The sequence below is a fragment of the Chrysemys picta genome, chromosome 18, assembly GCF_011386835.1.
Source record: "Chrysemys picta bellii isolate R12L10 chromosome 18, ASM1138683v2, whole genome shotgun sequence".
NCBI classification, from domain to species: domain Eukaryota; kingdom Metazoa; phylum Chordata; order Testudines; family Emydidae; genus Chrysemys; species Chrysemys picta.
This window is the reverse complement of record NC_088808.1, coordinates 24,095,633-24,121,488: the sequence shown is the minus strand read 5'-3', so window position 1 is coordinate 24,121,488 and position 25,856 is coordinate 24,095,633. Positions and strand designations below refer to the sequence as shown.

Below are 25,856 nucleotides of genomic sequence, written 5' to 3'. Positions count from 1 at the left end.
ATAGAACTGTGGCCTTTGCAACGTTACATATTAACCTGCTTTCCCGCTCCCCATCATGGGATTGGTCAGAGGACAGTCTAGAACTTGATGGGCTGTTTCTCCACGCACTATATTTTGTTCTCTGTCCAATTCTAGAGCCTGCCCTTAGGTTATTTGAGGAATAAAATTACAGTAAATGAAGTGAATGAAACAAGTTGTGCAATGTGAGCCTAGTGCTTGAATTGATGGACTTTAGGGCCAGATATGGCTGACTTGCTCTGCTAAAGAGGAGAATTATGTTGGATACATATTTTGACGAGGTGGGGGAATAGACTGACAGAATGGAAGGAGTGTTCCTTTGTGAAATGTTTACAAAGTAAAGTTCATATAAAAACTATAAGGTATAACTTAAGTAAATTATAACACCGGCTAATCCATCTGCATTTCATTTTGAATCAGTTATAACTGAAGTTGTCTCATAGCCAAGAGTCATTTAAATAAAGGCATGTATGTTTCAAAAGACTGTCTTTATTCTTGTCTCTTCATACTTTCTAATTTTTCCATTAAGGCTTATTCTTTGACATTTTCCTTACTGCGGCTAATAAATGAGAAATCACAGCAGGATTAAGGTTATGTGGTGGGTTTTTTTGGTAAGTGAAGAAAGATGTCTTGGGTTTGGACACAATTTGTGGTCAGAGCAGTCCCTCAGAGGAGGGGTAGTTGGGCCTATGCTAAGATGACAAGCCTTGGAACTACATTGTTGGTCAAGCGGAACACAGGCCATCTGTGAAATGTGACAGTGATGAAGAGTGAAGGAGTGAGTGGTTCAGTGGGAAGACAGTCTTCTCATTTTGTTCTTATAGAGTGATTAATCTGACTCCTTTTAAGGAACAAATTAGGAGAGGAAATTGCATGTGAGCGTGTGATTCCATCCTTGAACTGTAAGGTAAAAGGCTCCAAAGCGTTTGAGTTGATTATCAGGGAAAAAAAATCAGAACAAATGTGGACTGTGGAATAACCCTCTCCCTCTCCTCCTACAATGTTGAGTGCAGAGAATAACACAGACAGGATTACCCATTGTTGTTCCATAGCATTTTACAAGATAAAGTAAACAAAATGATTGAAAGATAAACCACTGCTTGAAACTGACTAAGCTCTCTTGGAATTATCCACCACTTTTGGGTTAGGAAGCCCATTTTGGCCTTTCAGATACGACAAAAATGTACGGACTTGATCCAAAGACCGTTGACTTCAGTGGGAGTGTTTCCACTGACTGTAATTGGCTAAGCTAAGAGTGCTTCATTACTAACCAGAAGTATAATATTTGAAAATGTATTCTGGGTATAAGTAGCAGTTAATGAACATGCCTATGTCCATTTACTTCAATTGCTGGCTGGTTCGAAGCCTGAAAGATTGACCTTTAGGTCAGTTTTCAAATGAACGATACAGCTTCATAAAGAGGAAATATCTTAATGGTAGCACTGAGTGATGACTTAATAAGGGTTTCCGCACCGTATGTGGGCAGGAAGTGGGGGGTGGAGGGGAAATCAAAGCAGCAGCAATACCAGTTGAAGATATTTCCATTAGTAAGAATTAAAATAAATAATATATATATATTAAATAAATAAAACTTACAGGGAAGGATTTATTGTTTTAGAAATGACAGCATTAGTAGTTTCTGTAAATTCTTGCCACATGCACAATAAGAGATATATATTTAATATTAGAACCTTAAGTATTTGAGATCCAGTAAACACTAGGATCTCAATATTTGAAAGATTCCTTAAATTTAAAATCATGTCTGTGTTCCATGGTGGAGTATAAAGTTATATTAAGTTTCTGCATGAGATTTCTTTTCCAATTGTCAAGACCATCATTGCTCTGGGCTTAATTATTAATGGGAGGGTTTGTTCTGCGTACCTAGGGAAAGGATTTTGCATTTCAGATTTTGGAGTCTTGTTCCTACTTTTTTTTTTTTTTTTTTTTTTTTTTTTTTAAATGGGAGGAAAGATTGTTTTGCGCTTATAATGCATGAGTGGGAACCAGAAGATGTGGGCTCTGTTTCAAGTTCTGTCAGACTGGCTGTGGGACTGTGGAGGAGTCTCCATGCCTAAGTTTCTCTTAAAATGGGGATAATTTATCCTCCTGTGGTGTTTGAGGCTTAATTTGTTAATGTGATAAAGTGCTTTGAGATCATGTAGTGGCAGTTTCTATATTCAGTAAATGTAAAATATTTCATAGATGACCCTATATTTCACCCGTAGATCCTCACTCCTTTTTCAGGTGAGGAGCGATGCTGTCTGAGAAGTCTTCTCCAATGTACATTCGCGGTGTTGAGCTGCAGACTGGCTTCTATTTACCAGCAGAGGCAAACTTGCTGTGGATGACGTTTACTTCTGATATGAACATATTATATACCTTGTGATTTCCAGGATAAATAAAAGCTGAAACATAACTGATCTTTTTTAAAAAAACAAAAACAAAACAGAAAATAACTTTAAGCATGTTTGGTTGTTGCCCTAGTACTACTTGCCAGGATTTTATAATCTTTAAAACAAAACAACAAAAATCTCTCCTGGGATTATTTCATATGTATGATTAAGTTATTCTGTTTCTGACTTGAAAGCCTTTAGGGTGAAAGGTTAAAGATGTGGTATGTCTTTGTTGCCATACAATGCATTTCCTTAGCTTGAAACAAGGAGATGGGTACAGTGCTGTAGGCATTAATGACTAACCAGGAAATTGGAAGGATTAGTGTGCATACATTTATTTCTAATAACCCAATTAACCCAGAGAGCATCTCGCATTCAAAATGGATGCAGCTGAAGTATAAATTCATTTGATAAACAAATAGAATTACAGGGTTTTCAATTCATACTTCAGCATCTGTTTGCTCTATATTGAGGCACTGCATGTAAACACTAAGTATGTAACCATTCAGGGTGGCTACGTCAGGGTTAACCCATTGATACTTCGAGGGGAGCCCATTGATAAGGTATGAGAACAGCAGGAGGAAAGAAACTGATCCCATTGTCTTGTTTCTCTGCTAATGAGTTTCCAAAGCTCTGGGCTCCTCTTCCACAGCAATCTGTCTGTTTGAAGTAATAGCGAGTAGTGGCTCTTATCAATTCCGGGTGAAGTTCTTTCCTTGTCTTCGAATGAAAATTTGTCACTAGATCTGTAAGAATCTCTCTAATTTCTCCTTGCTACAGAGTAGCTTGTGCTATTACACAGGGTAATAGTACTGTACCTGGTGCTGAGGGGTGTAACAGGCAATTGTCTAAGGGCTTGTCTATACTTACGTGCTGGTTCGGTGGCAGGCAATCGAACTTCTGGGTTTGATTTATCGCGTCTTGTCTGGACGCGATAAATCGAACCCAGAAGTGCTCGCCGTCGACTCCGGTAATCCTGCTCGGCGAGAGGAGTACGTGGAGTCGATGGGGGAGCCTGCCTGCCGCGTCTGGACCACGGTAAGTTCGAACTAAGGTACGTCGACTTCTTCAGCTATGTTATTCACGTAGCTGAAGTTGCGTACCTTAGTTCGAATTGGGGGGTTAGTGTAGACCAGGCCTAAGATAGAGGGCACTGAGCATCAGGGAGACTATCAAAAGGGGTTTTTCCTTGGAGAACAAATACTTTTATCCTCTTTATTTTTATTTTTTAAATTCTGGGTAGGTCACATGATAATTGCATAACATAACTGCTCCGTTCCTCAGATGGGAGCAAGGGAATCTGTAATGCCCACCAGGGCAGTTTGCAGTGTGTCAGGGTATGATTCAGGGAGCTAAGTAGTATTACTGAATCCCATTATAACTTATTAGGCCTGGTTACTTGAGTTCCTCCATTTGTGCTTAGTAGTTACAGTTGCGTGGCTCAGTCAGGGTAGTTCTGCATTCCAGGTGGGAGCAAGCCTTGCAGCGCAGGTAGACAGACGTGCACTAGCAGGGCTTGAGCTAGTGTGCTAAGGGTAGCAGCTTGGGCTCTCAAGCTCACTGACCAACCCTCTGGGCCTGAGCTTTGATGGCTAAACCTGACTCTTGGCCAGAGTCTCAAGGTCCACACTACTATTTTTAGCACACTAGCTTGAGCCCTGCTAGAGTCTAACTGGGCAGGGGGTTGCTCCCATCTGCATAGTAGACTTACCCTCAGTTCTCTGTTGTATCTCCATGTTCAGTAAGGGCTGAAATGGGGTCAAGACTCCTTCCATACAGAGACCTGGAGGTGCACCAGAGTTCTTTGTTTAGCGAATGCTGGAAGTCATTTTTATTTTAGTAAATATTTAGTAAGTATTTATATATTACTTCTGACCACTTTATCTAGGGGGAGGAGGGAGGATTTTTTGTTGTTGTTTAGTTTACATCTGATTCTTGGTACCAGTGGGAGATTGACCATTTCAGTTGATGGGTGGCTCTGCTGGACTAGTTTGAAATTCTGGGTATTTAGCCTGGTTGGCTCTCTTCTAGATTTTTAATCAGAGGTAGTATAGTTTTGTGCTGCATTTAGATGCTTTGCAAACGAGCATCTTACAGATTTAATTGCTGGAAGCTTTGACTGTATCCCTGAATTTTTTCCCTCTTACTGTATGCCCAGGTAGGATGCCAGTCTCAATTGCCTACCATGAATAATACAAATATTCCCTGCCTCTTGTTAAACTGCCTCCTTGTCTTTTTGAGGACACTGCCATTCTGTAATACCTCTTGTTTCAAGTTATTAATAGGACTTAGTGTCTCAGGATGCTTGGGCCATCTCCCATCACACAGTAAATAAAAAAAAAAACACACACACACACAAAAAAAAACACCTTCTAGGCTTAATGACAATTCATTTTTATGTGGACCTTTGTCCAAGAGTGTCCTCTGATTCTGGTGATTCACAGACTTCCCTTTATAAGCATATGTTCTTGTTCACTGGTGTGTAACGGTTGAATGGTAGCTGCTGTTTGGCGTGTGCTGGGTCAGAAGTGCCCCAGATGTCAGGGTGGAGTTGGGGGAGATGGTTGGAGCATCAGTGCTGAACTCAATGAATGGTTAAATTGAATTTGCCAGGATATAAAGGTGCAGGAGCTCCCAAGGCAGATTTAGAGAATTATAGTATGCTCAGTGCAGAACTAATAGGGCCCCTTTTAACCTTTGTAGTTCACTGGATTCTGTGGATCTCTTTCAAAAGAAGTAAGTGACAGTATGTTATGTAGGCATGCTCTTTCTGTAAGTGTTGATGGAAAAATGTATTGTAAACATGGAGTTTATGATTTTTCTTTAGTCGTACGTTTCAGCTGATTACCCAGAGTAAGTGGATGCTTTTTGAAATGAACTGTATCCATGTCATACTATACCTGGGTACAAAAGTGGGTCTATTCTCACTGGTGCACTTAATCCTCTTTCACATTTGTGGGAGCTAGGCAAGTATCCAGAGCATATAACCCTCCTGAACTGCCTTTCATCTGCTGTGATGTATCAGTCAAGCTATAATATACAAGAATTGACCTTTTAGTCTGTTTCTCTAAAAACATGTTTAAAAGTCAGCATTTCTATGTATTCAACCATCTTCCTGTCTTCCTTATAGGTAATTCAGCTACAGTGAAATGAATTATGGAAAGATTTATTTTAGCAACACTTGATGTTACAATCACTTCAGTATTATAAAATTTAAGCTTTTTTAAAAAAAAACAAGCTTGAAAACTAAGTTAGAAAAAACATCTTTTTTTTTAAACTTGTTGTCTGTATTTGATAAAGAAGTCACTGAGGAAAAACATAGATCACTATGCTATTTTTTAAATAAAGTCACAGTTCCGAATAGAACTGCATTTATAATAGATTTTTCTCTATTTGGAGCAGAAGTGTGTGCTAAATTTACTATGAAATTCTTTCCCCAAGTTTTTAAAAATGGCCGTTTAAAAAAAAAAAAAAGTATTTGGAAATTTAGATTAAATTAGTGTGAGGAAAAATGATTAACAGGTACAACTGGAAAAATTACTTCTGCTTTGAATGATTTCAAGTGTTTTGTTATCAAGACTGTTTTAGAATGGTGTCACCATATCTAAAAGAAAAGCTAATGACAGAGATGGCATCCTACAAACATGAGATAATAGCAGAAGGTAGATGTGGATGGAATGAGCCACAAAGACAAAGTGCTTTTGGAATTGCACACGGCAGGAGCTAATACCATTTGTAAACATGGTGGAAAGTAGGCAGAGAGGTAGGTGGTGACAACAATTGGATTTCCCTTGACACTTCTCCTTGTCTATCACACAATCCCAGGGTAGCTGAACTCTTAATGTAAGCTTCTCCCTTTAACAATAGAAGCCTGAAAGACTTGTGTTGGGAAGACCAACAATAAAGTAGGAAGGGTTCCAGTAATATTGGTAAGCTGTAGAAGAGCGATAGACTTATAAGGCTTGCCTCAGAGTCCATTTAACGGGTAATGGTGTCACTGATTTGCAATAAACTAGTACGTGGCTGTGTTGATACTGGGAACGTTTTAGCACCATTGAGATATTTTGGTTGCAGAATATTGAATTTTTATCCCAAATTGTTGTTTTTTTCAGTGGAACATGGCTTTTAGCACATTCTGACTGGCTTGGTTGAAACTTTGTAAAGTACTAGAATTTTTGAAAAAGCAAACAATATTAATATCTGAAGGCTACTATGAAAGAACTAGGTCTAGCTAGATGTTATAGTGGAGACTAAATTGTGTCCTATGTGCCTTGTTCTATTTAAAGAATAATTATCCAGGGAAATAAAGTAATGGTTTTGGATAGGAGATTTAAAGATGGATTATGGAAATTATATGAGAAATCCTTATGACTTCCCACATGATTTAAACAAGACTTAGCAGCACTGCTCTTATTCTTTTTGACATGTTGCTTGAGGATATTAGTGTTTTAGTTTTAGGGCATGATGAGTTAGGAGGAGGCTAAAATGAGATCTACAAAAAATAGCCTGCATTACATTATTTAGTCATCTATGGAGAAAATTCACAAAGAGAAAACATTTTTGTAATCATGTAGAGTTCTACTCTTCAAAACGCCTTCTCTTTCCCTCCCCCGTCCCAATTAATGTTTGACTGACTGGGAGTGGAGATAAATAATAACTTGAACTTGTAAATTATTCCCCATCTGCCTCTCAGGATGTGGCAATTTAATCAAAGAAGAAATTTCATGGGAAGAAGTATCTTAAGAAGGTGGAAATGTTTTGGATTCCATACTTAGCACTACATATATGGTCTGATAAGTGTCTGTAGTAATACAATATTTCAATGCAGTAGCATCCATCTTGCTCCTTATCTTTCTGGAAAATAATTGAGCAGAAGGGTTGCGTAATCCCTGATGTGTACTCTTGGGACTACAGACACGCAGGCTTTAACGGGTCTGTGTTCAGATACATAGCAGAACTACACATCTTGTTAGAACTGCTGTTATGTACCAGACACAATAAACTCAGATTGTGTAACAGCACATTCCCAGTGGCTGTCACTGGACTATGACTATGGGGACAGATTAAATTGTCACATACTCACTTGAATCAGCAGAGGAAACTTTGTGGCCCCCATCAGTTACTTTGCAAATTTGCACAGATGCATCATATCATATACACCTCTACCTCGATATAATGCTGTCCTCGGGAGCCAAAAAATGTTATCGCGTTATAGGTGAAACTGCATTATATCGAACTTGCTTTGATCCACCGGAGTGCGCAGCCCTACCCCCCCCCCCAGAGCACTGCTTTACCGCGTTGTATCCGAATTCGTGTTATATCTGGTCGCGTTATATCAAGGTAGAGGGGTGTGTGTGTATATGTGTAATATATAGATATTCCCAAGAAATAGTATTTCACTGTGTTTAATATGAAGAATGGTTGTCTCTAAATGGATAACTGATATGTAGCCTAAATATGGTGTAATATGTCCTCTAAGCATCACTATTTGATACTTGATGTGATTCAGCAGCCGGATCTTCATGTATAAAGTTGAGTTACAGCAGCATTGTCTATCTGGAGTCTAGAAGATGTAATGCTTCTGCAACTATTACTTAATTCTGGTTTAATGTTGTATATGTATAATGGTTTAAACTGTTAAAAGCGGAGGTGAATTGCTCAGCCTTTTTACGGTGGCAGTAAATAAGATGTATCAGTTTTAAAAAACAAAAACAAAACATTCAGTGCTGATACTTACTTTTTTCCCCTTGTAGGATTTTGTCGAGAGTCTTCCACAGAACATGAGCCACCTCCTAGTAAGTACTAGATATAAATGTTCTTGTTCCCTTCCAGAAAAGGATTAGTGCAGGAGCAGTATTCTAGTAGGTATCAATGGGATGCAGATTATATTACAAGTCTTAAACTTCATGAAATGTCTGCTAACTCTCCTTTGGCCGTAGATGCCTTTTGCTTGATTGTTTTGGAATCAGGAGAGGAAGGTCTTCCAGAGCTCCTTGCATGGCTAATGGCTTCCTCGCCCTCTGGTTGATGATGTCTCCTACCACAGCTTATCAGTGCCATTCCATACAGCGGCTTTAGGGTGCTGCTGAATCAGTGGGGCATTTGATCCCCACAGAGAAGGAGTGTGCTAGCTCCATTAATGCCCCTATGGGCTGCATATGCTCTTGCTTTATTATGCTTAGTCTTGCTCTCATGTCATAGAATTGAGGACTGGAAGGGACCTCGAGGTCTTCTAGTCTAGTACCCTGCCCTCAAGACAGGTGGGAATGCTGGGCTTACTTGTGATCTGAACTACTTGTATGTTCTGCATGGCATCATGTTGTACTATTACTAGATTACCAAAGAGGGCTTAACTTGGATTTGCACACATTTCTTGAATAGCTAACTATGGCTGATTGATACCTTAATGTTGGCTTATGCTCTTTGTGAAAATCCTATTTAATGCAGTGATAGTAGGTGTTTTACAAACAAAGAGTATTTTGTAATGGCTGCAAAGCTAATTGCTTTCCAAGATTTTATGGTATTTTCCCAAATCTTTTAAAGCCTGTGTTCCCAACATAGGGTGTTGAAACTACCCTCCCTTTCAATATAGTTAAAAGGGAGTGGCTGGAAGTTAAAGCCACACAAATTCAGTTTAGAAACAAGGCACAATTTAACAGTGAGGTTGATTAACTATTGGAACAAACAACCAAGGGAAGCAGTGGTTTCTCCATTTCTTGATGTCTTCAGATCAAGACTGGGTGCCTTACAGGAAGATACGCTGTAGCCAAACACAAGTTATTGGGCTCAATACAAGGGTAACTAGGTGAAATTTAATGTCCTGTGACATGTAGGAGGTAAGGCCAGATCTAATGGTCCTTTTTTGCCTTAAATTCTATGAGTGTATGAAGAGACTGAATCCTACATCTGTTTCCTGGCCTGTGACACTTCACTATATTTGAGTCCACATGTTCATGATCAATGGATACAAAAATCACCGTTGAACCATTTCCTTGCCATGAAATATTTAAGTAACTGACTTCTACAGGAAGTCATCTGGTAAGACTTGCTATTAAGATAACATAATAGTAGTAATCACTTAGTGGGCCATGAATACAAATATTGCTGAGAAATCTGGGGAAGTGCTTTACATTTCTGTATATTACCTGCCATCTGCAACATCATTAGTATCGCCTCCAATTTACAGAGGAAGAAAATTAGTGGGTGCTTATGCTAAAATGATCAGCAGTGAAATATTTAACTGTTTAGATTTGAATTATCCTAATAGGATTTCAGAGATCTCACTCCATATAGCTGAATGCCCAGGGCACATCTCAGAGTGATTATTTCGCATTGTCTGTGGTGATAAATGACTGAATTTGCATTGATTTACACTGAGGACACAGTTGAAAGTTCGTGTGGCAACCATAATGGCTAGTGGCTTAATTTTTTAAATGAAAGCTTTGATTCTAGAAAACGTAGCATATTCTGCGGAATTGTGGACTACACAAGTCCCGAATTAGAGGGCACTTAGATATAGTATTACTAATTTAACTCAAACCCATAGCAGCTCTGTTTTTGCTTTGTTATATCAAGTGATGACGAAGTCAAAACACAGAGCATTTGCACGTGTGGGCCAAACTTTCAAAAGAGCTCACTTCCCAACTACTCCTACTTAGGTGGCGCAGTGGTCACAACGTCAAAAGTGCTAAGGACCCAAAATGTTCAGTGAGGTACTGCACACTTCAGAAAGTCTGGTCCATAGCTTCTGTACTAAGCTCCAGTGAAGCCAGTAGCCCTGTAGCTTTTATTTCATTTGCATTCCAATGCAATACATAATTTCAAGAACAAAGTGTAGATATGTACTTCTACACCCATTATGGGGTGTGTCAGACCTGTTATGGATCTGTTTCCTTTCCATTATGTTCATAAATGGGAAGTAAGCCTGGCTCTGAGAGATCCCGTATTAGTGGAAGGTAATGCAAAAAGCTTATCATGTAGTGAAAAATAACCCAAATTATCACTTGTCTTTATATTTATCAGGCGACACTAGATATCCCACCATGATGTAGGCCAGGGTATGTGTGTGCGCATCAACTTCAGCTCTTAAGATATCCTTGGGCTGCTACGCTGTTGCATATTTCCACTTTAGCAGTGTGTATGGCTGGAATGTTTCTATTTAAACATTTGTTTACATTCTATATTCCAGAAGGGTTGGCATCTCAACTGCCTTCCTGCTGCTATCAATACTTAGGATTCCTGCATTGATTCCTGGTGTGTGGGAGTCTCTTTGCCAAACCACAGATGCATAATACAGATGTAGGTGTGAGAGCCTTGTAAATGTTCAACATTCTGGGCCTCCGTTTGTGAGAGGGGGGGCAGTGTAACTGGCATGCTGTTTTGCCTGCTGATGTAGAAATACCCAACATCTGCTCAGAGTGCTGTGTCCTAACTACCATAGCCTCTCTACACTTAGAAAGATGATGACCTTATGTAGCATTACTAAGACCCTCTCAGAGCTGAGATCTTCAAAGTCCAATGCTATGTCACAGGTTCAGGCTAAGTTCATTTCTATGAGTAGCCTCCATATATCCCTTTGATTAGCATAAGCAGGGACAAGGGCAATCAAAGGTCAAGAGAAGTTCAAAATAGCATAACCTTTTCTTGTGTTACCAGTTGGCCCTAATCCTGCAATGCTCACCAAGCTTTTCTTCATCAACATGTTTACTATACAGCTGTAAAACTTGAAGAACAAGGCCTGGCCTAATACAAGGGAAGCTGGAAATCTAGCAGTTTAAGAATAGATGGTATTGCTGCTTAAAACAGGAGAAATAATTGATTTATGTTATGGTACCCAATTAGGCTGTAAAGTGAGAAACGCTTAAAGCAACCCTGTGGCTTAAAGGCAGCTCTTTGCTCTGATTTCTGTTCAGCAAATAGGAGGTACCGTAATAAAGGTCATCAGCTCCATGAGCTAAATTATTAATTCCTTTCATGCCACTTGGGCTTGTAAACAGGATATAATACAAGAAAACAATTGGCACTGTTCGCTTATTGGCCAGAGGAAAGGTCATAGGGTAAGTAGTTGGATTGGCAACAGCTGCTCTTCATAATCAAGGAGCTATTTTGTCCTTCTCATCATCTTTTAGAGCAAACCTGTTTCCAAAACTTTAACTGTCTATAAATCCAGATCTTCTCCACCTCATCCCTTCTTAGCTAAGCCATTTTTAGAAGTTAAGCATGTTGCATGTAATGAATTACAGGAGTACAGCGAGGGGGAGGAAGAACGAGCTATCTTGTGTATTTAGGAGCTTTGTGTTGAAAATGGAGTTTTGTGGGTTTTTTTGTTAACTTAGTATAAATGATACATGCTTAAAATCCAACACTTCTTGAGAAAGTGGAGTATAATTTGTGCTTGTATACAGGTGAGCATAATAAAACATTATTGAAATTGAAACTTTAAAGTGCATAATTTTATTAGGATTTAAAAGCAATATCAGGAATTGGTTTTGCTCTGAACATCACTATGCTAATTGTACAAGACTAAAATTTTGCTCTAAATGTTAAACATTTTAATTTTTGATATGTTGTACGGAAAACCTGCAGATTTTCTGTGTATATAAGTTTGGCATGTAGTCCAATTGCTGAGCAGGACTAATTTTGTTGTACTACTATGTGTAAAGTATTTTCAGCAATAATGTGATCGCTGTACATCCTTAAACTTGTTAGATGGAACAAGAGTGCACACAGTACCTTAGCCTCAGTGTTCAAGGAAATCTACTACGAACCATAATTATCATTGTAACAAACTATTTAATGTTATATTTGAAGGTTAGGAGAGCAAGATCATTGTGGCATTAAACCGAATAACCCATAACTCGTGGACTTGAAAATCTAAAATAAAGATCCTTAAAGAAATGCATACTTCTCACTGCATTTGTCTTGTAAGTTTTGTTTTAATCAAGTAAGCTTGCATATTGTAGAATGAAACTCGATAAATTATTACAGATGTTTGCAGGTATAGCTTACTGCTTTAAGTGATTCACTTATTCAGATGTCATTTCCCTTGTGTTGCTGACCACTTCTAACTGAGACTGTTCTCTGCCATCTGACTTACTCAGAAGGCAGCTGACCCCTCCTTCTGCAAACAGCAGCAGGTAATTTACAGATGGCCATCTGTTGACCCATTACTTTAGCCTTTTTGAAAGCTAAAGGAGTTGTCCCCGTGCCAATTTAAATATTAGTGTGCACTTACCCCTCCAACATCTTCAGCAAATTGTCACTTTTACACTTGTGCTTAGTTTTTTCATGTTACAGTTCAGCAGTATATGAAGACACACACACACACACACACACACACACACACACACACACACACACACACACACACACACCTGTAACAGGAGATGGTCTTAGATGAAACTCTTCCCAGTCATCTAACATAAATCTATATGTATTAAATTAGTTTATAGGTAACAAAGTAACTGTATGGTTAGTGCACTTGTATAGGCTTACACTTCAGTCACTGAGAGGAGATGGGGGGACATAAGGTAGAAAAAAACATATATATTTAATGTAAACTATCTAGAAAACTTGGAAAAATATGCAACATTACATGTGATCATTGAGACTGAAAGTGCAGTATCACCAAACAGTGCTCCAAAATATTGGTATCGGAATGCCAGCGAGAATAAACTCGGATATAAATGAATACTCAACAGATCTCGGCAGTAAAATGTCTCTTGTCTCCCACTGGAGTGTAGCAGGATGCCTTTGAGAACCCTATGCTCCCACTAATAGGCTTCATCTCAACACTTTTTGGTCCATGACTGCTGAGTCATACAGTATGTTATCTCTGTTCTCATTCCATGTACTAAGACAAAGTAGGGGTATAAACAAAACATTCTTGATAAGTGAAGCTAGAGTAAAGTAGGGAATGAAGGGCAGTATAACTACAGTGCTCTGCCCACAGTGCACATCCGCTGTTTCCTACAAGAATGGTCTGTTGTAAATGCTTAAACATTTATTTGTAGCTGTAGTGTACCTCATTACTGTAGCATTGGGACACATTTCACATTACAAACAGATGTATAAACACCCACCAGGAGCAGCAATACTGTCTTTCTTCAATTGTTTTAGTCCACCAGGGAATAAATTGGAAAAATAGGAAGATAAAATGCGGGAGATACTTGGCCAAAGACAGACCCTTGTATTGTGCGATGAAGGTATGCTGCCAGGAGTGAGTTCTGTGGTTTAGGAATGTAGTGTTGTATATTGCTGCATTGTTTTTGGTCTTAAGGGTAGATATGGGACATAATCTACTAGCAAGAAAACTGATACTCTTGAGATTCTCCGGCTGGCTGGCCTTGGGAGATCACGGAGATGTGAGGAAGAGACAAATTCAAATGATAACCCTACAAAAGCAGAGTCACAAACCTGTATATCCAGACCATAATGAAAAGGTAAAATATAGGAAGTATAACGGGGGGCGGAATATGACACAGTGCCTGGGAATCCTGGACATGCTTTTCAAAAACAAATCTCTTGATAGTGGTTTCTAAGGTGAGAATAGAAGGCTTTATCTGATCTATGATCACAACTGAACCTATTGCTTGTAGATGGGTCCTTCCTAGATGTAAACTTCTCCAAAGTTAGGGCTCCTGTCTGGAGTTACTCCTCTCGAACCTTGGATCCTCTTTCCTCTCCCAACTGCATAATCTTCTTCTGTATCTGATACACCCTCAGGGCTTCCTTGTGCTGGAGGGAAACTACTTCTGGTGCAGCTGCTGATCAAACGTTGGGAGAGGGCCCCTGCATTATGCAGTGTTTTGAAGGGGATCTCTTTTCTGATAAGGATCCTTTTGAAGGGGCTCCAGACCCTGTTTGGATCTCCTCTTCTTGACCCCTTTATGCCATTTCTAGAGCTGATCCATTTCAGAGGTTAATATGTAGAATTTAAAGCTGATGGAGCCTAGAGTTTAGGAATTCTTTGCAAACTGATGAAAACATGGTTGTTTTCAGAGACCGTTACACATGCCTGTTATCTGACTAGAGAAACGAATGCTTTAACAAGCTTTGAATGCTTTGAAACAATAGCACATGTGGGTATGGAAGACAGAAATCTCTTAAAGGGGATGGATATTATAAAATTTCTTAAATAAAAATCCTAACTTTAGTGCTAGTCTCTTGATACATTGAGATATTAATAAAATGACATGAATAAATACAGTAAAGGTAACTTTCTTTTTGTTGTGTAATGTCTGAAGAATAAACTTTGACGGTGACAAACTAAATATACTGTGTATTTGTGCTTGTATGTTTATCATCGGGAGAGTGGCATTGGCTGCTATAGTACTTACAGTTGCATAACTGTTTTCACCCAACCTGTTTCCAGAGGCTCATAACTTGCTGAAATTTTCCAGTGTTAGTCTCAGCCCAAAGGCGGTTTTTTTGTTCGTTTTTTTGCAAACTTGGAGTAAAACTGGTTCAGTTGTCTAAGTTATTAGTAAGGAGAGTGAAATACTTTTCTCCATGTGAAAGAATTGTTGAGCTTCCTTTGAATACTTCTAGCCCAGCACTTTCTACTGCAGAAAGTTAACTTGCATTGAAGTAGCCACAATTGATTATTCTGGCAACATTTGGTTTGCATATGATTAAGCGATGACCCTCTCACAGAATGTGCACTACGTCCATTTTGATATTTTTAGTAAGCTCAAAGAGTACAGTTAAGATTGTGCGTGCACGTGTGGCATATTGATGGTGTGAAATGGTTAGGGTGGGCTGCTACATTCTGTAAGGTTTAAGACTGCTCTGTACAACTTCTGAAGTTTTCAGAAGGGCAAACTTAACTCCTAAGGACCTCCTGAAATTCATGGGAGCAGGAGTTCCAGTAATTTTGTCATTTCTCAGATTTTTGTGCAAGTCTTGTGATACTTAGTGTTTTTATTCAAACCCCAACACCTGACTAAATTTCTAGATATTTAAACAGAAGCTTGAAAACCTGAATCAGGCACAACTGAGCATTGCAGCCATGTCTGCTTGAGACTGCATTCTGGGTTTAGTAGGGTAAGTGCAGTCTCCCTTCCAGCTACATTTCAGTACTGTATGTGTATGTAAGATTCAAAATTGAACCAGAAATGGTTGCAAACATTTTAAGGGTTAGTGGCTTCCCTCCAAAGTCTCAAAACCAGGCATATAAAAATCCCACAAATATATTATTTTTAATATCATAATTTTTAAGCCAGTGTCATGACTTTTGGAGTATGATTTGTGACTTCTGAAAATTTGGGATTACAATGCACTTTCACAGGTGGTAAACTATATAGTTGAGATTATGGAATTTAGCTGCTTGTTGTATGTTAGCAACATTGTAGAGTAAAGGTACTCTTCATATTTTTATTTAAAAAATAAGAATCTAGAAAACGCCACCCAAAAAGATACATTTACAAGAATGTTCAGGTTGCATAAATAAGCACTCAAAAGTCTCGAAATACCAAGTTAATGTTACAATATTTTTATGCCCATGCATGTATGCATATACAACATGGCAGCATACATGTGTGTAGTGTCTCTATAATTTGGAGATGTATGTCAATTTTAGGGGGATTTAGAGAGGAAAAAATTAATACTGAAATTTGTTTTGTCAGATATAACAAAATTGAAATTAGCCTTTATATGCAACTAACATGTCCATCTGTCCATCCCCCCCCTTCATCATGAGTGTAAACATACATTTATTTTAACTTTCAAAATTAAATATTGCAATTTCTATTTTAAATCAAGTGCCTAAACAATCTTTTTTTCTTATTAGCTACAGATGTCGATCAGATGAGTTTCTCATCTCCTGGGCTTCCCATGAACTCTGTGGGCAGTAAGTACCTTTCTTTCTCTTACCCCACAAGACCAGGTTGCATTTCTTTTTCATTGACAACTTCCTTTGTTTTGAGATTGCCAGTGAATTGAAATAATACTTCTACACTGAAGTTATGAACAGCAATGCAGTAAAAAAAAAAAAGTTCACTGAAGGAGCAGGGCATTCCACTTTCAGGAAGAATTCTTATCTCTTCCTCTTCCCCCCCCCCCCCCCCAAAAAAAAAAAAAAAAAAAGTGCCCTAGACCTGGTCTATACTAAGTTTTGCCATCATAGCCATGTCAGCTATGGGCATGATTTTTTATTTATTTATTTTTTATGATTGATATAGCTATGCTGGGGGAAAACCTTAGTGTAGACTCACTTGATCTGGTACAAGCACTTCTATACCAATATAACTGCATCCACCCTATAGAGTTTGCTGGTTTAAATGGTCTTGTATGCAGACGTTCTCATAGTCATGCAGACCAGGATTTTCAAAGGAGATGAAGGGAGTTGGTGCCCAGGCTTAAGTTTAAATAGATTTGGGGCATTTTAACTCCCTTAAGCTACTTTGAAAATCTTAGCTTTAGGACTTTCAGAATCCCGTTACTTCACTAGTAATGGCTTATTTTTAGTCTCCATCTAGTGGTAATTAGTATATCTGAGGACTAAATGTAAGTAATCCACTAGGTGGCAATAAGTCCTTATCAGAGACAGGAGTTTATAGGTGTAAATTCTAAATATCTAATTCTAAACAGAGACAGCAATTGAGTGCAGATTTCTCCTGCTTTAAGACAATGTATTTAATTTGTTGGAAACTCCCTGGGGCATTCTCAAAATAGGTAAACAATTAACTGGCAGTTTATTTAGAAGATAATGTTCAAATAAGTTTCAGGGGCAACCACACAAACTCCGAGGTTCAAAGTCCAGAGATGCTCTATCTCCTTGACCTCATTGTGCTGGGGGATTGCACCTGCTTGCACCCTAGAAATCACTGAAATCTTTGAAGAAGCTTTCACATAGCAATGTAGTTTGTGGAGAGTATTTTTAGCTATAATTATTTTTGGTGGCTTGAGCATTTAACATATGCTCCTACGGCCTGACTTTTGAAAGCATATGTGGAATTTCTTGCTTAATTAGTCTATATAATTAGTGATTGCATGGACAAATCAGATTTTTGTGTGCAAGTGGTGAGGCCTGCATCTTGATTGTTTGCACATACAAATTGGCAGTTTTACACGTATAGTTGTTGTAACTGCATGTGCAAACTAGGCGCACAAACGGAATCGTCCGCTATGACAATTTAAAAATATAGTTTAACATTAAATCTTTATTGCCCAGCATTACTTAAATTTATGGGTGTCACATCTCCTTAAGGCACAAAGTGTATTAAGATGAATGTTGTTTTGTATAATGTCCTAGCATCTGGATAGATGTGCTGAATGCTCAAGGTAAGGCTGCCTAATAGCAAGAATTGAACTATGGCTGTCGTGTTTTGTGGTATGATGGCGATGTGCTTGTCAACACTTGTCATCTGTTTTTCTTAGTTGATCAAATGGGGAAGGCTTCCTACTTTGCTGCTGCTTTACCAAATCCTTTCAGGATTTTCAGAATTATATGAATGCAGAAGAAGATAAAACTCCCCGTTCCCAGATACTTGTTTATGCATCCAAAACTTTTAATTAAGGTCTGCAGAGCACCCACTTTATCCTTGGCTTTTTGCGGCTTATTGTGCCAGTGAATTGGGCCATCATTTTGCTGCAACTCTCCTGGGTTATTAGGTGTTTGCTTCAGATTTTTGTTTTACTCAGTGTCCCTGACTAAATTATTTTTTACTAATGCATCTTTGCAGTTGAGATGAACATGCTTTGTGTTGTGTTGGGACTGCACCTCTTCTGTGCTCCCCTGAGGTAGAGCAGGACTGTCCGTGTACACTGACTGTAATTTCCTTATGGAGAGCACTAGTGTGTGTTCTGTCTTCATTTCCTTGTAGGTCAACATCCCTTACAACGTTCTTGAAAACGTCTAAAGGGTACAGCCATATTTTGAATGAAGATCCTCCAAACTTTCTATAGAAAGCTGGTTTTAAATTGCACAAGGGCAAAAATGGTATCTAAACCCAGGAATCTTCTGTCATTTGTTTTGCACTTCTTGAATTTTTAAGTATGTGAAAACATGCCTGCTCTCCAGCTGAGACCTGGCAGGCTGCTTTTTTGTCAAATCATGCTGAAATATTTATATCCTGTTATAAATCCTTGAAAATAGGGTGTTTCACTGGAGCTGTACTGAGGTGGTTCCATTAAGTGAGCAGGGCCTTTCAGTGTCTGAGGCTTGGGGAAAGAAGATCCTTTAAAACTCTAATTCTGCAGAGGTCTGTCTGTGGTTATCTTGACACCTGAGCAGTCCTATTGAGTTAAATGAGGATATTCATGTGTGTAAAATTAATCACATGCATAAGTCTTTGCAGGGTCAGAGCTAAAGATTCCAAATACTCTTACAAGCATTTGAAAAGAATTTGTGCAAACCATCCAGCAGTACTTTCTAGTTTCCTGTCCCCTTGGGACATATTTTGTTTTAGAGAAATTCCAGCCAAAGGGAAGTACAGTATGTGCCTTTAAAAAGAGCAGCGTCTTCCATTCTGCCTGAGAAACAGGCCCTTTCAAGGGTCTTAAACCTTTAAAAGAAATCCGTGTGTAGTTTCTTGTGGGTGTGGTAGAGGAGTGTGTTTTGATTCGTGTTTGAGAGATGAAGGGACAAAATGGTCAGAATTCTTTAGTGGGGTGTGGAGGGGATTGTGAAAGTCTGCTCATCTGTGTTTAGATAAATGATTCTATTAGATTGCAGGACCTTCAGGTTCAGGCAATTTAACAGATCGCAGATAAGACAAGTACCATGTCCTTTACTAATCTGTTACCAGGTGACTAGATTTCACCTAGTTCTAAGTAAACTAGCTATCCTTGAATAAAATTCTGGAAAAGTAAGCACAGCAAGAACTCCAGTCCATTTCAGGATGATCATTCATGTTGTAGTAAATAAAATGGTAATACGAACAACTACAAAGTATTATGCACTATTTTCCCTAGCTAGTTGGTAAAGCCTTTGACCATGTGGCACTTTCCCAGTAAAGCCAATCTGGGAGTGGCCACACCTGTGAGAACCTAACCATATCAGTCTGTCACCAGCAGGTGCAAGAAGGTTTGAGACCTGCTGCTCAGATGAACCAGAAAACAAAACCAAAACAGGATTATTTGTAGTAATAGTTGGCTGATTGGATTCTAAGAGTTACTGGGCTGTTACTTTGCCTGAGGAGCTCTACAGCAAGCTTCCTGGAGACATCCCTTCTGAGAATGTTGCTGGCTCCAGCTTTCTGGGCAGGTTTCTCTGCTTGGAGCACCTCACAAACAACCAGAGGAGTAGAGAAGCAGACAGAAGGGTGCAAAAATGCTTGGACTATCTGGGGATCAGCTGTGCCCCTCTGTTTGATTGCTTGCTTCTGAACCGCCAGCTCTGGAGGGACAAAAAGGAGAGTCTTTCAGACAGTTAGTAGGTGGTAAGGGCCTTTTGGTCCATTATTTCTGAACACTTTTCCACTCCCCCTTAAGGTGTGAGTCAGCCCTTAAGTGACTGTCTTATTGACTGTGGTCATGTGGTTGCATATGTAACATTGCCTTGCTCATTATGATATTCAGTGGAACAACATGCATGCTCCACGTGAAGGCTTCCCTTATCTTTCCCTTGAGCAGGGGCTTAGGAAACCTCTATAAAGTTCAAGGAGCTCACTTAGAGATCATTTCAAGAATGAACTTTTCAAATATTACTTATTTCTATAGCATAGCAGCTTGTGTGTGTTTCCGTTCAGATATCTCTTCAGTGATATCTCAGGACATGGAAGCCACTCTCCTTCTGTCTTATGCAGAAGGGGGAGGGAACCCTGTAAGGTCAGGGTACACACCGTGTTGAAGGCCTGAGATTTGACAACCTTTATTAGCACTGAGCCACTACCCCTTGGAATTCCAGCCCATGCAGGGAACAATTTCATTCAAGTGTACTGGAAGAACAGACCAATGCAGTATCAGCTGATCACAGTCAGAGTGCAATCAGTTATGTCCTAAGAGCTAACTTCAGCCCTGATAAGCCAAGATGTACCTGTGAAAGTGTTGCAAGATATCAGTGGCCTTAATCAACGAGAAAAGATACCAGATCCTCAACCATGCTAACATCAAATACGCCGAGTCTACGGAGGACAGTTGCGTCAGCCAGAATGACCATAGTTGATGGTGTCACTCCAGGCATCGTGTAATGAAGTGCCCGTATCTGGTTCAATCCTGTGAATTCACAAATCTCTGGGGCAGCGCCATGGGTGGTGCTGGGTGGGGTCAGGGCATGCACCCTTTCACCCCTTGATGGAGAGCTTGAGAGCACAGTGTGCTCAGGTATTTTTGTCCATTCAGGAGACGGGGCTGAAGCACACAATGCTGCTTTTAAATGTAATGAGCAACTGAAGGAAGGTCAGATCTCTGTGAGATTGACTTTTCTCACAGTCAAACCACTTCATGCTCAGGCTCTGGTGCTGACTGCACATATGGAATGCCTCTAGCCACTCCAAGTGCGACTGTAAGAGGTTGTAGGTTTCTGATCTATATAGCAATACAAGTACTGTAGTATGCAGGTTTGATGGACCCTGAACTTTGTCTCAGCACATCCATTAGCAAGCCTTGTACTTCATGTCGGAGGTGGCAAGCCCTATTTGTCAAATGTCCAGTTTGCTGCAACTGTTGAACTCTGCTTCATCAACACTCTCCATAGTACATGACACCCCCCCCCCCCCCGTTCTGCACTGGCGATTCTGGTGGCCCAGCTCCAAGGGTTCTGGAGCTTCGTCTTCTGCCATGAGATGTTCAACTCCATGGTATAGGCAATGTCTTGGAGGGTGGGCCTTAAACTCTGTGAAACCATACTATGGGTGTTTAATATTCTCTCTTCCTGGATGAAGAAAAGAAGGGGAGGGAGAATCCTCTATATTCTCAAGCATTAAAAATAAGTAGATAATTAGCTTTGTAGCAGGTGGTTAAGCAGGCAAAGGATATTAGAGTGTACATCCCAAGTTCTTCAAGTGGAGGTTCAGGCTCTGTCTTGTTCATCTGTCATCCCTCCCTCCCCGAGGAGGGCCTATTTTCAGCAAAAGTCTTTTTCCAAATGGAGATTAATAGGCTGTAGCTACAGCCTGTTCTCCCGTGGCCAAAGGAATCACTTTTTTTTCTGTTCATAATGTTCTTCAGGACCATTAAATAAAGAGTAAATGGCAGAAATGAGCTGGAGTGTCCCTGCCTTGTCCAGAGATCCTGGTTCTCTTGTATCCAATTCAGGAGGCGACCACCGCTAAGTTAGACCTAGCCCACAAGAAGGATCTGTTCTCGGGTCAAATTCCACATGCAAACCCAGAGTAATTTAATCTAGCTACAGGATATTTAAAAGGTATCAATTTAAATAGGATATTCAGCTGTTTGTATCATCTTCATTCCTGAGAAAGTATTCTATAAACAGCGCATCTTCAAGAGCCAGGTCCGTAAATGAGGCAAAGTGCTAAGTATTGGTATGGATGAACCTAATCAAGACAAGGGAACATGTCTTGTTTGGAGATGTTATAATAAAGTCTTAATATGGGCCAAAACTTCAGATGCTCTAAAATCAAAGTGGTAGACGTTTCTAGCTCACTAGAGATGGCAGGATTGTCTTCTTAACCAGACATATGATTTCCTACAGTTCCCTTGTTTTTCACCTCTCTACACCAATGAGATCTCCCTCTTGGGACCTAAATCTTGTATTAAATACCGTCTAAAGCATCCTTTTGATTTCTTGTAAAAAAATGCACTTAGATTTTATTTTTAAATGTTGTCATCTTGGTTTCAATATCTTTGGCAAAGAGTGTTTTCGGGGGGTAAGGTCTTATTGTGGAACAGCAGTCCCGCACCTCTCATGATAGCAAAGTTGTGTTAAGATTTAACACAGCCTTGATTCCCCAAACAAACCTAATTACAAGAAATTTTTTCTTCCATACTTTTCTGCTCACATGCAAAAGACCATTTAAAAAAAAAATCCCAATCAATGGAACAAAACAAATACAAAAACCTGCCCCCCCCATTGCTGTCCAGAGAGCTCTAAAAATCAACATTTAATGCTAAGTACCCAATTCAGAAAAATCTCTAGCTCTGTTGGCCTGCAACAGCTATCATAAATAAATGAGGGGGGGGGGGGAAGCTGCCAAGTGGCACACTTCAGAAGCATTCAGAGGTAGAAACTGCATTCCCCTTGAACATTTGTGCTCATTCATTCAGAGCCATGGAAGCCTCCTTGCCTGAATGATCATTTAAAACAGAGATGTGTAGGGTGGCCAAATGGTCATGTTTACATACCTTCAGTAAGTTTTAAAAATTAAGGGTATAGGCCTGATCAGTCCCTGCTGTTGGAGGGAGGGCGCTGCATCTTATGTTTACTCAGTAAATTGATACATGTTTTTAAAAAGCCTAATCCATTTATTCTTTGTTTCTTGCCCTGGTGACATGCTGCTGTTCGACATCCCATTGTGATGGATCTGTTAAATAGGGAAATTTAACTGAAAACTTCCTTTCTTCTGGCAGGAAGTCTGCAGATCCAACATACCTGGCACTAAGATTATAGTTCTGAGGAAGGCTTAAACTTTCAGTCTCCTCAATCTACTGTACAGGCACTAATGTATGTATATAAATAAAATGTCTTTCATTGGGATGAAATTTGAACTTCCTCTGCAGTTGCAAGTGATTATGAGTTTGTTCATTACCAGGCCGACAGCTCTGTTAGGTGACCATTGGGGGAGTATCTTGTTGTGAAGAGCTCTTAGCTGCTGGAGTTCACAGTGCATTCACCAGCAATTCCATGGAGTCTCATTGGGATGCAGAAAGTGTCACTGCAATTCAGTTTGTGGGAGGGAAAATACATTTTTGGGGAGCAGTGCTGCAAAATATTTGTGTGACTACAAGCAGCCACCTATATTCTTGTCTGGAACCCTAATAATAGTTTTTGTAGAGCTTTTATAATGGTTTTAATTGACTATTAAAAATCAAAACTGTTGGATTTTCTCATTACTGCATCTCCTGGGGGAAAAAACCAAAAACCTGTTGTATTCACTTGTCATGAAGTGGAGTCCTGACTGGCAGGTCTGCTTCTTGTCCTGAGTCTGTCTGGCATTCTCTTTTGGTGCAGTAGATGAAAACCTCTCAATGCTTTTTTAGATGTGAGATTCGTAGGTAACATTTCAAAACTAATTGATGTGTGGAAAAATATTCTAGTGTGGCATTTAGCACTAAAGTTAATCAATTAGCCATTCTTATGCTTCACTTTTCTATCAATAATATGCTTTACACAGGTGTCATTTCTCTTCAAAAACCTTTCTTAATGCACAGCAGCATACATATAGTGCAAGATGTACAGTACTTTAATGCTGTGTGTCAGCGAGAAATCCAGACTTATACAGAACTGTATGAGCAGCAACAGTTTATTTTGGCCGTATCCCATACTTTGTGTTTCATATGTATGTTGTGGGGTATTCCCCTCATAAATCTCTTGAAGCAACATATTGCTTGAAGATAGCTGATTGGGAGAACTGCTTCAGTTCAGTCTACTTGTAAAAAGAATCCTGAGAGAAGTGTCTGCCTTTGTGTGCAGGCTGAAGTCTGGAATCTGGCATGTTGGGGGCTAAAAGATACTTTTACACTGCATCAAAAAGTATGAAAGGAACCTCTTGCTTGCAGTGTTGCATGAGAATTTGTGTCTGAAGGGTTTTAAACAAAATAGTTCATACTTTCAAATGAACATACCTATGTTCAGTTATGGGGCCTGCTCTCTGCAAGGGTTACAATGGCTCGCTTCATCAAAAAATTTGAGTTGTTTATAAACATTAAACCTTACAACCTCCTTGGCAGCTAGTTGGTAAACTTCATGCAGAGACAGATGGAGCTTAAGTAACTTACTTGATGTTCTCCCATGAGCCAGTGGCAGAACCAGGAGTCCTGATCCATCCTGTGCTGTTACCACTAGACACAGCTTTAAAAATACAGTAATCCAAACTGTCGCCCCATTGAATAGAAAATGAGCCATCTTTTCTTGGCACAAAACACTTGCATGAAGTTGCAGTCTCTTAGCTACCTGGTCCGCAGTTTGCATTCATTGATCAGTGAGTTGATACAAACTAAAACCCACCGACAGCAATGAATGTTGATTGCAGCCATTAGATGCTTAAGCTGTGCAGTAGTATTTCTTCAGATACAGTCCAGTCCCCCCTCCATTTTCTCCATGCAGTAATTCATAAAACATCAACACTGTCCCAACTTGTATTTAGCTTAGACACTCTGGTTACCATCCCAAACCCTGAAGAGGAGCTCTGTGAAGCTTGAAAGCTTGTCTCTTCCACCAAAAGAAATATCCAGTAAAAGATATTGCTTCACTTACCTTGTCTCTTCTATCTTCCAGGACACACACATTATTCCAATAAAGGTCTTATTACCTTGGTACAGTGTGTAAAGTACATGTAGATCGAGAAAATAGAAGAACAATTGACTAACTCGTTCTAAAGTCTATGCAAAATGGAGTAATGACTTACAATTGTTTTGCACAACCATTTTATTTTTGTGCCACAGATCTTTCAGGCATCTACCTACCTGCATTGTCTTTGAATTGTCCTAAGGCTTGACAATTAGATACGTTCTCGTAAGTGTTCGCTCTGTTGCATTTAAGAACATAGGGTGGGACTTCCAAATGCACCTGAATTATTCAGGTGCCTCAATCCCATTTACTTTAAATGAGATGTGTGCTCATAAGGAATTTAAAGATTTTGTTTGTTTGTTTATTTTGAAAATCCCACCCATTGTTTCTTCACTTTTTGGCTACTAAAAAATCATGGGTGATCACAGCTGCATTTATATATGCCAACTACTCTCTCTAAGTTCTCAGTTTACCCTTTCAGTCTAGCCATTTCAGAAGCCAGATTCTGGCCAGCTAAAGATTCTTTTAGGCTTGATCTGTACTAAAAATGCTTGCAAGTATAGCTATTCCGCAAACTGTCCTGATATAGATGCACCTTATCCTGTCAAAAGTGCTTTTGTTGCTTATTCCAGTTCCCCATAGCTATAATGGCAAAAGCACTTCTTTTGCTGATAACTGTCTACACTAAGGCTTTTGCAAATGTAGAAATATAAAAAAAAATCACACCCCGTTTGACACTAATACACTGGCAAAAGCTTTTTGTGTAGATCTGGCCTTAATTGACCGCTATAGGTCAGTTGACCACTTTTTTTTTTGTTTTTTAAACAAAAGAAAGGGGAATGGCTAATATGCTTTTGGAAAAGGGTCTGACAATGATGCTTTACTTACTCATGAAGTATTGTGATGCATACTTGGGAAAGGCACATAATGCTTTTGATGAAAAATTTGCTCTTCTGTCGTCTTTACCAGAAGTTTGGAGTAAAACACATTTTCTGAGACTTTATATTTAAAGGCGTAAAGAATATGGATCTGTCTTATCATGATAGTCTAAAACTTCTTTGGTGCCAAGAATAAGTGTTCATTTTTTTGGTAAGGAT

The 25,856-nt window shown here is 39.3% G+C and overlaps 1 protein-coding gene across 7 annotated transcripts in view; it reads left to right on the top strand.

Annotated features, from left to right (window-relative positions):
* Positions 1 to 25,856, top strand: part of NR6A1 (nuclear receptor subfamily 6 group A member 1) — a 187,384-nt gene that overhangs the window by 26,048 nt on the left and 135,480 nt on the right. The window contains exons 1-3 of one of the 7 annotated variants that reach the window (XM_024108996.3): positions 5,049 to 5,147; positions 8,165 to 8,206; positions 16,201 to 16,260. The exons of 1 other annotated variant lie outside the window; for it this stretch is intronic. In XM_024108996.3, the coding sequence (XP_023964764.3) occupies positions 5,072 to 5,147; positions 8,165 to 8,206; positions 16,201 to 16,260 (178 nt within the window). In that variant the 5' untranslated portion in view covers positions 5,049 to 5,071. Of the gene's footprint in view, positions 1 to 5,048; positions 5,148 to 8,164; positions 8,207 to 16,200; positions 16,261 to 25,856 lie in introns of those variants that run through there. 5 more of the 7 variants (XM_005279455.4, XM_065572619.1, XM_065572618.1 and 2 more) reach the window with 5 other exon arrangements.